Source organism: Oryctolagus cuniculus, chromosome 6, assembly GCF_964237555.1.
Source record: "Oryctolagus cuniculus chromosome 6, mOryCun1.1, whole genome shotgun sequence".
Taxonomy (NCBI): domain Eukaryota; kingdom Metazoa; phylum Chordata; class Mammalia; order Lagomorpha; family Leporidae; genus Oryctolagus; species Oryctolagus cuniculus.
In genome coordinates this window covers 78,928,185-78,941,848 of record NC_091437.1, presented here as the reverse complement: position 1 = coordinate 78,941,848, position 13,664 = coordinate 78,928,185, and the positions used below count along the sequence as shown (strand labels likewise).

At 41.5% G+C, this 13,664-nt stretch overlaps 1 protein-coding gene across 7 annotated transcripts in view; it reads left to right on the top strand.

Moving 5' to 3' along the window:
* Nucleotides 1–5,789: 5,789 nt before the first annotated feature.
* LYPLA1 (lysophospholipase 1) overlaps nucleotides 5,790–13,664 on the top strand; it is a 32,645-nt gene continuing 24,770 nt past the window's right edge. For 2 of the 7 annotated variants that reach the window (XM_070074998.1, XM_051843290.2), the window contains exons 1-3: nucleotides 5,985–6,245; nucleotides 6,971–7,002; nucleotides 12,754–12,819. In XM_070074998.1, coding sequence (XP_069931099.1) covers nucleotides 6,177–6,245; nucleotides 6,971–7,002; nucleotides 12,754–12,819 — 167 coding nt within the window. In that variant the 5' untranslated portion in view covers nucleotides 5,985–6,176. 7 annotated transcript variants of the gene reach the window in all.

Here is a 13,664-nt window from a genome sequence, read left to right as displayed (position 1 = left end):
CAGAGCTGCACCCATCTGAAGCCAGGAGTCAAGAGTTTCTTCCAGGTCTCCCATGCAGATACAGGGGCCCAAGGACTTGTGCCATCTTCGACTGCTTTCCCAGGCCACAGCAGAGAGCTGGATTGGAAGTGGAGACACCCAGACTTGAACCAGAGCCCATATGGGATGCCAGCACTGCAGGTGGCAGTTTTATCCGCTACACCACAGCGCCGGCCCCAAAGCTTAATTTTTAGAAACACACATATAGTTTTCTTTTAATCTCCATCAACCCAATCTCACAAAAGATTTTTACAAACTTTTGATATATTTTTAGTTATTTGTAGGATAATTATGACTAATCAAAATCTACCTCTTGTAGCCCATAGCTTTACTTATTAAAAACATTGTAATTATTTTTTCTTTCTCTCTCTCCATCTGCCTGTCAAATAAAGAAAAATAAACCTTAAAAAAAAAAAAAAGGGCCAGCATTGTGACCTAGACGGTTAAGCATCCTGTAATACCAGCATCCTATATGGGTGCTAGTTCAAGTCCCAGCTGCTCTATTTCCAATCCATCTCCCTCCTGATGCACTTGGGAAAGCAGCAAAAGATGGCTCAAGTGCTTGGGTCTCTGTAACCATGTGGGAGACCTGGATGAAGCTCCTGGCTCCCAGCTTCAGCCTGGCGAGGCCTAGCCATTGTAGATATTTAGAGAGTGAACCAGGGGATGAAAGATCTGTTTTCTCTCTCTGTAACTCTGCCTTTCAAACAAACAAAAAAAACCTTTAAAATTTTTCCTACCTACTAGCATTTTAAAATTTATATGTAGTTTTTATATTTCATATTTAAATTTGAAGCAATCCTTTCAAATTTCTAAGCACAAGGCATTTTTTAAAAAGTACATATACCATTTTTTATTCTTTTTAAAATTTTTTTCTCTTTTACTTTTTGTTCTTTATTTTTTAAATTTATATTTTTGTTTTTTTTTTTCTTTCTGGTTTAATTCTTATTACATATAGAATTTTAGCCCTTAGTTACTTTGAAATTGTCTTGAATTGTCTATCATATACCAACAATTTATGAAGGCATTTATGTTGGGGCTGGTGCTCTGCCTGCAGTGCCAGCATTCCATAAGAGTACCAGTTCATGTCCCAGCTGCTCCTCTTCTGATCCAGCTCTCTGTTATGGGCTGACAAAGCAGTAGAAGATGGCCCAAGTGTTTGGGTTCCTGCACCCGCATGGGAGACCTAGAAGCTGCTCCTGGCTCCTGGCTTTGAATCAGCCCACCTCTGGCCATTGTGGCCATTTGGGGAGTGAACCAGCAGATGGAAGACCTTTCTCTCTTTCTCTCCCTCTTTGTGTCTGTTAACTGTATCTCTCAAATAAATAAATAAAATATTTTTTAAAAAGCATTTATATTAATAGACCCAAATATACTGTTTCTATAGAATTTAAGCCAAGAATCATTAAATTTATATTTTAAAATAGCTATCTCAACATTTCCTGTTTACTTTTAAAAGTTTACTAACATTAATTATGGAAACTGAAATATCAGGCAAGCATAGTCAACTTAAATTGTTATCATGAAACACAAAACACTATTTTACTTTGACATGACCTTAGGTTAGATTTATATTTTTATTTATTTTTTATAAAGTTTTTTTTACTTATCTTGCTTGAAAGTCAGAGTTACACAGAGAGAGAAGGAGAGGCAGAGAGAGAGAGGTCTTCATCCCATGGTTCACTCCCCAGACGGCTGCGATGGCTGGAGCTTGTGCCAATCCAAAGCCAGGAGCCAGGAGCTTCTTCTGGGTCTCCCACATGAGTATAGGGGCCCAAGGACTTGGGCCATCCTCCACTGCCATCCCAGGCCATAGCAGAGAGCTGGATCGAAAGAGGAGCAGCCGGGACTCGAACCAGCACCCATATGGGATGCTGGCGCTTCAAGCCAGGGTGTTAACCCACTGCACCACAGCGCTGGCCACAGATTTATATTTTTATGATCTTAAGCATCTAACAGACATGATTATAATCCTGACTGGCTCAGTAAACCCAGTTATTAACTTATGTTAACAAATTTAAAGACATCTTTATTTTATTTAACCAACAAATGTTAATAATTATCAAAGACTTATATAAGTCCTATGAACTAAAAGGAAAATGGCTTAATATAGTTTTAATTTATGTAATACTTAATATCTCCAAGTCAATTAAAATAGTTCTCAGGGGACTTTTTTTTTTTTTTTTTTTTTTTTTTTTTTTTTTTTTTTTTTTTTTTTGACAGGCAGAGTGGACAGTGAGAGAGAGAGACAGAGAGAGAAAGGTCTTCCTTTGCCGTTGGTTCACCCTCCAATGGCCGCCGCTGCAGCCGGCGCACCGCGCTGATCCTGGCAGGAGCCAGGAGCCAGGTGCTTTTCCTGGTCTCCCATGGGGTGCAGGGCCCAAGCACCTGGGCCATCCTCCACTGCACTCCCTGGCCATAGCAGAGAGCTGGCCTGGAAGAGGGGCAACCGGGACAGAATCCGGCGCCCCAACCGGGACTAGAACCCGGTGTGCCGGCGCCGCAAGGTGGAGGATTAGCCTATTGAGCCACGGCGCCGGCAGGGGACTTTTTTTACTACATAGACACAACACACAACATGGATACAACACATATATAACATATATCACGGGAAAAATTCTAACAGTTCTTTTTTTTTTTTTTTTTTTTTGACAGGCAGAGTGGACAGTGAGAGAGAGAGAGAAAGGTCTTCCTTTGCCGTTGGTTCACCCTCCAATGTGCACCGCGCTGATCCGATGGCAGGAGCCAGGTACTTATCCTGGTCTCCCATGGGGTGCAGGGCCCAAGTACTTGGGCCATCCTCCAGTGCACTCCCTGGCCACAGCAGAGAGCTGGCCTGGAAGAGGGGCAACCTGGACAGAATCCGGCGCCCCGACCGGGACTAGAACCCGGTGTGCCGGCGCCGCAAGGCGGAGGATTAGCCTAGTGAGCTGCAGCGCTGGCCTCTAGCAGTTCTACAATAGCATTTAAAAAGATTTATTCTTCTTTTACTAACATTAATCAATTAGAATTATTTCTTGCTATTATTTACTTTAATTAGCCATAATTTTTAGTGAAAAACAATAAAGCAATTTTAAACTGTCATATATAAACATTCAGCTGGAACATGCAGGGCAAAAAATAGTAACTTGAACATTTACCTTCCAAAACAACTCTAATCCCAACAAAGATGTTGAGCATTTTCTCATGCAATGACAGCTACACCTGAATCTCAGAAGTTTTAATTAGCATTCTGATAGACGCTTTCTATGGCACTATTCCTATGATTCTTGTTCCCAACTGTCAATCGCTCCAGGGCTTCTGTAGGAAATTATAACTTCATTTAAGAGATCAAGACGATCTCATTCTTTGGAATCTTATGCATACATAGGCTATGCAGTATTACCAATTTTGTTCTTAGTCATAGGACCATAACTATAGGTACCCTAATTGAGATAGGACTCAGAGGGCTTGTGGATGAAATTTGAGTTCCCCATATTTTACCAAAGATTAATTCTCACTCAGTGTAATTCTTCTTTTATATTTTTTGTTTTTATTGACACACAATAATTGTACATATTTATGGGATACAATGTAATATTTTGATACATGCATACATTGTAGTGATAAAATTAGGGTAATTAACATCCATCACCTCATATACTCAATATTTCTTTGTAGTGTAAACATTCAAAAGTCTTTCTTATAGCTACTTAGAAATATATAATACGTTATTGTTAAGTATTGTTACCCTACTGTGCAACAGAACACCAGAAGGATTATTTTTACAATAAGGAAAAAAATACTTCAATAAAGATAAACCTTTCTGAAGTTTATTCTTTTTTTATTTTTAAGCACTTTTCTTGAGAAACTTACAAAGGGCAGAGAAACAAGATTCCCAGTTGCACCCAGTTCAACTTACCCAGTCTTGGAACCCTATGACTCCCAAAAGTACTGTTTCCTTGTACCAACAATGTGTTTACAGGCAGCTGACATCCCAGGAAGGGCAGAAGGGAAGACATCCAAGAAAATGGAGTCAGTTTATGAGGACTAGATTGCTGGTGAGTACACTTCCACTCCTGGCTGACTGGCTGGGCATTTACTACCAGCCCAAATTAGGCCCATGCTACTCACTTGTAAAGGCCACCACAAAACACACCAAACGTGGAAGTTAAAGGAAAGGTTTAGTTCTGGGTGGGTTGGGGGAAACCCAGCAGGCTGGAGGGAGAGGGCGAGAGAGGGTGAAAAGGGAGTGCGGTTAGAGAGAGGGAGACAGACAGACAAAGCCAGCACGTGTGCAGGGAAGCAGGTCCTGTGATAGTCTTGCAGCGGGTAGGGAAGTGGGAACAGCGAATCTCATTAGAGTGGGGTTGGGGTTGCCACTGATGGTTGGGCCATTTGGTCCCCTGACTCCTAAGCCAGGCTGGGTCCTGAGGAGGCCACCATGGCGTCTGGTGCTTGAGATGGTGCTTTTAGATAAGATGGCATCACTTTGTTAACACCACTGAACAGCCCATTCACCAGAGATGAGAGTAGATGCAAGGTAACAGCTTTATTTAAGAAGCCAACATTCTTGGATAAAAAGCATAACTTTTTGATCTCAAATACGCTCTTTCCTAAGAATGCTGGCTTCCTAAAGAAACCTGTTTCTTTTCATCACCTCTCTTGTGAGCTGGATGTACTCTGATATGCTAGTAGACATCTCAACTAGTGACTTCACTGCTAGGCCACTCTTCACTGTCTGCCCCTCTTGTTAGGAAATTTTAAATAGCTTTGAATTTTATTTTTTTCAATTATTAGATGGATTTCATTCCCTTACTTGAGGAAGGCAGATCATTTAATTCAAACTGTAAGAACAACAACAATAAGGCTTTTCAGAGGATGTGGGATTTCACTGAATCAGGCGGGAACAACAGCAAATGGTTTGGGAAGCACAGGTAGGCAACTAAGACACCTCAACTTGAGCTGACCTCCGCGCCACTTACTGAAGTAAATTTTGATGGAATGATTGCTGGCCCCTGGAATTCCATATATTATATCAGAAGAAAATTCACAACAGAGACTTGTTCATAGTAAGCAGCAAAAATATTTTATATATTGATATCACAATGAAATCACTTAAAATCCTTACATAAATGTGTAAGAGTACATGACACGGAGTCCTACCATTATCATGTTCAATAAATCATCAGTTTGAGTCCAAAAACTATTTAAAATCAAACAAAGATAAAAACTGTACAAATAAGACCCCAAATACATGAGCCCCCAGACCTCCTACGCACCGTGAATGAAAACAGCGATTTCTACTCCCTAGCCCCTCCCCATCTGACAAAGGTCTCCCCCAAGATCAACTCCTCTAGGGTCGGGCTTTCGGGCTGTGTTTCTGTGTCCTGTGCCCTCTGGAACTGTACCAAGTATTAGATTGGCAATGGATCTGAGGAATAAACTCACTTTCAAACGTTCGAATCACAATGGGCAGCAGAGGGTTCACCCAGCCTGGTGCTGAAATCAGTGCCTTCGACACCGCTCAGCCGGGAAAGTGGGGACTTTGGGGACAAGTCTCTGTTCTCCTTCCCAACTGTTTAAAGAGAGGGAGAGCTGACCCCAAATCTGCACCCTGGTGTGGACCTAAAGGTGGAACACAGAAACAGCCCCACCCGCCTCTCAGAGTCCGGCGCTCAGGACTCAATGGATAGACTCCGAACGCGGGAAACAAAGGAGCACCTGGCACTGGCCTTGGGGAGCGTTCTTCTCACTCCAGCGCCTGCCGAGCGGAAGGCTGAGGCGGGCTCCAGGGAGTGGCTGCCATCCTGGGACCGAGAGCGCGGTCCCCGCGGTCGGCGGCGACACCCGGCTGGAGGCAAAGTCTCCCGGTGCCCGTGAGAGGCGTGGCGACGAAGGGCAGGTCCCCTCGGGCCGCAGCCAATCCCGGCAGAGAGAGAAACTCGGGCATTGTGACGCGTGTAGGGGGAAGGGCGGCGCAGTAGGCCTCGAGGAGTAAGGGCGCGCACAGAGTGGGAGGCGCGGCGCTTGGCGCGCACGCGCCTGAGCGCGCGCCCGGTGGGGCGGGCTGGGACTCGCCGCTCGCACGCCCTTGGGCCGAGGCCGGGCGCTCTTTCTCCCTTCCGCTTCCGACGCGCTGTCGGCCGAGTCAGTGTATGTGCGGTAACACCATGTCTGCTCCGCTGCCCGCCATCGTGCCCGCCGCCCGGAAGGCCACCGCCGCGGTGAGTGGCGGCGGCTCGGGGTACGAGAGGCCCAGTCGGCCCGCCGCCCGCAACTGCCCCTCGCGCGGTGGGCGTCGCAGGCCGGGGTGGGGTGCGGGTGGTCGGTGCGGCAGGGCCTGCGCCTCGCGGGGCCCTCGACGTTGCGGAGGGGGTGCGACCCCGGAACCCCGGCGCCCCTCGGAGGGGGTGCGCGTCCGTGCCTCTACCGCCTGGTTCTGCCGTGTTTGGGGCTGAGAGAAGCGTAAATCCGCGAGGAAATCGCTTCATTGTCTCGCCTTCCACCCTTGTCCTAAATGAAAGAAGTTTGGCGATTTGGGGTCTTCAACGCGTGTGAGGTGCTGGTTTTTAGGAAAGTTGTGTAAGGATCTCAAACTAATTTTCTGCCCCCGGAAGCTCCTATTTCTGATGGAAAAAATTTCAGTGTATGTGAGGCTTTGATGGTCTGGGTGAGACAGACCACTTCTCTTAGGACGTGGATATCTGCTGTGGAGAATGTTGACCAGGACCTGTGAGTGCTGAAACCCCACGTGCATTCTCCCAGGCACTGAAGGGGGAGAAGTTGATTCATACTTTGCCATTTAAAAAAAGGCTGCAGAGGTGAACTGATTGACCCCAAAAAGCGTTCTTGGGTTTGAAGCACTTGCGTTCCCATTTTCCAAATGTGTGTAACCTCCTGTGTGTGTGTGTTTAGGCTTTGTTCATTAATTCCCCCTCTTTTCTTTTAGGTAATTTTCCTTCATGGATTGGGAGATACTGGGTAGGTACCATTCCTAGTAACGGTTAGGAAATGGGGTCATGCTATTCTGCCTGCATGGTCAAAGGTTCACTGATTAAGAACACTATTCAAAGTTGTATAAAAAAGGACTGCTGGTAATCTTTCTTACAGTCCAGTGATGAGATTCAGTCCTTTCCGTCTTAAAAGCTCCCAAGATTTCCTCCTGTCATGTTGAATTTATCATTTTTTAACTGTTGCTTCTGTAACATAATTAAAGTTGCAAAGGCTTCCTAAGTTGCTTTGGGTGTTGGATACCAGAGATGAGTAGAAACTATGGAGACAGTGTGCAACCCAGAGCTTTCCAGGGGACTTAAAATTTCACAGCAGGTTGAAAATAACTGGTTGTTTTTTAAAAAAGGCATTTGAGGAGGCTGTTCCACTGGGTTATAGCTATTGGCCAGAGTATGTGTGCATTGAGGATAAGACTGTTTTAGGTGATTGAAACATAAAATTAAGAGTAGCAGCATATCTTGGGGAAAAAGCACAGAATGGAAATGAGTAGTAATAACTGGAAATAATACTTTGGGGCACAGATAAGCATAGACTCAGGAATAGTCAAGATTTAACCTGAAATACTATTGCTTTGCCTGTATAATTGGATTGAATGATTGAAAGGCAACACTGTAGCAGCCTCTCTTATTCCAAAGAGTGAGTAACACTAAAAGCCTTTGAACTGCTGAGAATCTGCATCCTAAAGTGCCTGTACTTTATCACAGTGGGCTTCAGCTTTTGTATCTCTAGCTAAATGTATATATAAGAGATATGGACAGGAGAAAATAGCCAAAGATTTATGTGTTAAGGACAGTTAGAAAATAACATTAAATTTTGTTCTGTTTCTCTGGTTACCATAGATTTAAAGCTTTCCTTTCCAATAAACTTTGTAAAGTGTCAGGGAATAAAGTTGTTCATGTTAAGCCATGTTAAGTCAAGCCTCTATTATATGTAGTAATGTTCTGAGGAACATTGTTGAACCTGTGTTCCATTCTGGACTCTAATAGATAGATGGAAGTTGATTTTATAAATGTGGACTTTAGTGACTACGCATTCCCAAAGCTATAATTAGCTAAAATAATACCCTGATGTCTGTGGCTTATTTTGATATCCCTGAGGTCATTAGCACAATTATTGAAATAGAAAACATTCTAATGATATACTTAGTGGAAAAGATGGAAACTCAAGTAACATACATAAAATATTGACAGTTACCATGTTTAATACCTTGGCTATACTGTTATCTATGGATTTGATAGTTTAAATGCTGTGATTTGATAGTTTAAATGCTGCTTGGATCACTTTGTCGCAGTTGCTAACACTTTGGCAGAGTGCCTTGATTGCTTGACCATGTCTGGTCAGGGCCCATGGTCTGGGAGTGGCAGCTAAATATGTCAGGTGTTCATTACTGCTACATAACATTGCTTATTGTACACATTAAAATGTAAGATACTGTTTGCAAAGCTAATTGTGCATATTGTGAAATACTGTTCCTAATTCTACCCAAAACTTAATGGTTATTAACACACCAAAAGATACATTGAGTAATATATCTCAGTAAGGTGAATAGTCTGTAACATATAACACATAAAAAAGATCAGAAAATACAAAAATGGATTTAACGTAGGGCTGTAATATGTACTTGTGTCAATTATTACAGCACACACATTTCTCTTGGTACATGACCGTGATTCTGCATAATCTAAAATCATATCTTAAAATAATTTCCCAAATCTCAGGCTAATCTCAGGACAGCTGCTCATTTTCCTCAGTTTATTTCTTTGTATTGCTTACCCCAAGTCAGTAGAGTCTGGATCAGCACTGAGCAGCAGGAAACCCAAAACAGGCCACACTAAGCCAATTCCAGTGACTATGGCTGAACACTTATGTAGTGGTTAAGTCTATCAGGTACAGGAGACTGTGTCAGCTGGTTTGCAATTGATACACAGTTCTTAACTCAGATTGGCTCAATCTAAACCTTTTTGGCTTGGATGTGCTGTTTTTAAAAATATTTTAAAGTTTGTATTAGGGCATAAAGTAATCAAGTTTTCAAGCTGGATAAATTTTTATATGAATACACTCGTAACCATCAACCTGATGAAGATATAGAATATTTCCAGTTCCCGGAAGTTTCCTTTGTTCTATTTCTAGCTGTTATCCTCTGGTCCCCAGAGGTTACCATTTTATGTCTTCTATTACTATAGAGGAATTTTGTCTGTCCTTGACCTTCATGTAATATGGAACCACATAGTAGATCTCTTCTGTCTCCAGCTCCTGCTGCTCATTATATTTATAAATTTTATACACTGGAACAATTTAAATTTTTAATTTTAATTGAAATCAATGTGCTTTGTGGATACAATTCTAAGAACATAATGTCTCTCTGTCCCTCCTCTCCTTTTTTTTTTTTTTTTTTTAGTTTTTGAGATAACATTTTAAATTTATATTACAGCAAAAAGGCTTAATACATCACTGAATGAGAAGTTTAACAAGTAAAAAACAAAAAGACCCTTGGTTAGTAGGATTATAGACAATGGCTATAAATAATAATTGAATGGAAAACTGACCATTTCACCCACTTACAATAACCACAGATCATTAAAACTATAGTAGTATAACATTCTTAATTATTAAGTTTTACAAAACTATATTTGCAATAATACTGATATACACAGACATTTCTTTTTTCTTCTTCTTTTTTTTTAAATTTTAGCTCCCACATATAAGGGAGAATATGTGGTATTTGTCTTTCTGGGCCCAACTTGTTTCACTGAACATGAGTTGTGTCCATTTTGCTTCAAATAGTAGAAATTCATTCTTCTTTATAGCTGATTAATATTCCATTGTGTATATATACACCACGTTTTCTTTGTCCATTCATCTGATGATGGACACCTTGATTGATTCCAAATTTTGGCTATTGTAAACAGTACTGCTGTTTGATACATGTATCTCTTTGATATATTGTTGAACACAGTTTTCTGTTAAACATACTGTTGTATAATGCTGTGTAATTTTTAAAGGAAATGTATGCTTTTTTGTGAAAATTCTCATATCAGTATCATGGAACTTCCCCAGTTGCTAGTTTTTTACTGCATTTGTTCCATTTTGCGTGCCCTCAGTCCTATATATGCTTTGGGTTTGGGTCCTCTGTCACTGTCTTTTTTCCCCTCTTTCTGTGTTTATGTGTATATATCCTAGGGCACTTCAAAACATTTGTAGAAAAATGGAATTAAAAGGTAAGTTTGTTTTGGCACCAAGAAAAATTGAAATCCATGCATATGAGAGTTCTGCAAAATATCTGTGGAAAATGAATGTTATGAAAAATCTATGTAAGACTTTGAAAAGTTTTTGTACCAAAATAAACTTATTTTTTAAAGATTTACTTAATTTATTTGGAAGTCTGAGTTACACAGAGAGAGAAGGAGAGGCAGAGAGAGAGACAGATCTTCCATCCGCTGGTTCACTCCCCAATTGGCCGCACCAGTTGGAGCTGCACCCATCCAAAGCCAGAAACCAGGAGCCTCCTCTGGGTCTCCCACACGGATGCAGGGGCCCAAGGACTTGGACCATCCTCTACTGCTTTCCCAGACCATAGCAGAGAGCTGAATCGGAAGTGGAGCAGCTGGGACTCAAAACTACGCACACATGGGCTGCCAGTGCTGCAGGTGGCAGCCCCACCTGTTAACCCACAGCACCGGCCCCAATAAACTTTTTATAAAAAGATTTTTTTTTATTATTGTGAATTGTTCTCCATTGTGTAGATATGCCACATGTTGTTACTCGTTTGAGGGGCCTTTGGGTCATTTCCACTTTTGACCTAATGGCACTGAGAACATTTGTGCATGAGTTTTTGCTCGATTATAGGTCTAGGAGTAGTTTGCAGGTCATATCCTAACTTCATGTTTACCTTTTGAGGACCTGCCAGCTGTTTACAAAGTGGCAACACCGTTTACATTTTTACCAGCACTGTGTGAGGGTTCCGAATTCTCTCATCCCCTTTAACATTATATTTTATTTTAATGTCTTCTTTTATTATCTCTGATTCTAGCCATCTGGGGTATGTAAAGTGTTCTTTCACAATTGTTTGGATTGGTCATTTCCTAATGACTGGTGGTTTTGAACCTTTTTTTCTTTCTTAGTTGATATTCACGGGAAAAAATTAGAAGGCCATGCATCAAAAAATTAACTATTTCTGACTAAAAGAATTATGGTAATTTACATTTCTTTCAGCTTTTCTCTATTTTGAAATATGTATGTGTATACCTATACACATGAGGAAAGGTATATGAATACCTATACACACAAGTAAAGAATATTAAAATTGTTTTGGTAACATAAGCCTGTAGAGATATTTAAAAACTGGTTACTTTCTTTAAGTCTTTTTCTTTTGTATAAAATGTAATGATAGGGGGCCGGCGCCGCAGCTCACTAGGCTAATCCTCCACCTTGCGGTGCCAGCACAACGGGTTCTGGTCCCGGTCGGGGCGCTGGATTCTGTCCTGGTTGCCCCTCTTCCAGGCCAGCTCTCTGCTATGGCCCGGGAGTGCAGTGGAGGATGGCTCAAATGCTTGGGCCCTGCACCCCATGGGAGACCAGGAGAAGCACCTGGCTCCTGCCATCGGATCAGCGCGGTGCGCAGGCTGCGGCGGCCATTGGAGGGTGAACCAACGGCAAAGGAAGACTTTTCTCTCTGTCTGTCTCTCTCACTGTACACTCTGCATGTCAAAAAAAAAAAAAAAAAAAAAAAAGTAATGATAGGGGTTGGGGCTGTGGCGCAGCAGGTTAAATCCCTGGCCTGCAGCACTGGCATCCCATATGGGTGCGGTTTGAGTCCCAGCTGCTCCACTTCCAATCCAACTCTGCTATAGCCTGGGAAAGCAGTAGAAGATGGTCCAAGTCCTTGGGCCCCTGCACCTGCATGGCAGACCCGGAGGAAGCTCTGGCTCCTGGTTTTAGATCAGCTCAGCTCTGGCCGTTGCAGCCATTTGAGGAGTGAACCAGCGGATTTAAGACCTTTCTCTCTCTGGCTGTATGTCTCTCTATAGCTCTGTCTTTCAAATAAATACAGTAAATCCTTAAAAAAATGTCATGATATCAGGGCTAGCGCTGTGGTAGTAGGTTAAGCCTCTCTGCCTGTGGTGCCAGCATCACATAAGGGTGCCAGTTCGTGTCCTGGCTGCTCCTCTTCCAATTCAGCTCTCTGCTGATGTCCTGGGAAAACATAGGAAGATGGCTCAAGTCCTTGGGCCCCTGTACCCACGTGGCTGAACTGGAAGAAGCTCCTGGCTTCAAATCAGCCCAGCGCCTGCCATTACGGCTATTTGGGAAGTGAAGACCTCTCTGTCTCCCTCTCTATGTAGCTCTGCTTCTCAAATAAATAAAGCTTTAAAGCTTTAAGAAAATGTAATGATAGTATCTGTCATTCCTATTTTATAGACACATATTTCTGAGATTGTAAAAAATTTTTAAAAAATCTATATTTTGGAAATTATAAACTCTGTGGAAATAATGAAGGCACACACGTTGCTGTTCAGAGTTCATGTTTAACTAAAGCTTAAGTAACAGCCTTTGAATTGTTTTTGGGTTTGTGGTGTTTTAACAACATTAGTGGTCTACACTTTTTAGATGTTTTAAAGAGTTAACATTTGTCCTCACCAGTTTTTAAAGTTTTACTCTGTTACTAATTTATTAGGAGTTGAAACAGTATCTAATAGAGTCATCAAAATAATTTTTCCCCAGGCATGGATGGGCGGAAGCTTTTGCAGGTATCAGAAGTTCACATATCAAATATATCTGCCCACATGCGTGAGTATTTCTAATTTCTTTTTTTTTAAGTTCAAAATCTGGAGACCAACAATTGTGATAGCTTTACTTTTTCAGAAAAGCATTTGAATGTAATTTATTTTTGTCTTATTCAGTTTAAAAATAAAGATTAGTAAAATTCTTGAAAATGTTGATTAAATTTAATTTTTATTCCTTTTTTGGTGCTGTTGTTGAGAAACTTAAAAGATTGCTCTTGGAGGTCAGTTGAACTTCAAGCCAGAAAAATTATTGTAGATATACAAATATCTGCAATGTTCTAAAGATGTCTGTGGGAGTATATCTGAAGGAGATTTACATGTAAGATTTTTGAGAAAGCTTTATCATGTTGAAAACACTCAAATTTTGTTGATTAGAGGCAATGTGATGCACTGTGAAAAGATACAGGCTTTGGAATCTTGACGGATTTGGTTTTGAATTCTGGCTCTGAAAACGTGGATCAAAAAAGCTAGTAAATTTTGAGCAACCTCAGAAAACCATTAAGACTGGTGAATTTAGGTAAAAAAGTTGCTCAGAAGCAAAAGCCAGGAAGAAGACTAAAGGGTTCAGGTGCATGCTAGTAAGTTAAGAAGGTAGTAGCAATAGTATTGAGATAGATACATGGAAATGAAAAGGGAATGGGAAGAACTGTATCTGAGAAGATTTGGTAATAAAACCTTCTTCCTTTTTATCCTGAAATAAAGGACCTGTCTTCTATAGGCTGCAGTTGAGCACCATAGCTGTGGTGGCTGTGTCCTGTATGATTCTGCTTATGCAAGAGGCAGGATTCTTGATTATGTTGGAATTTATGCTATATTCTTATTTACTCAAGATTGAATTACTTTAAGGCT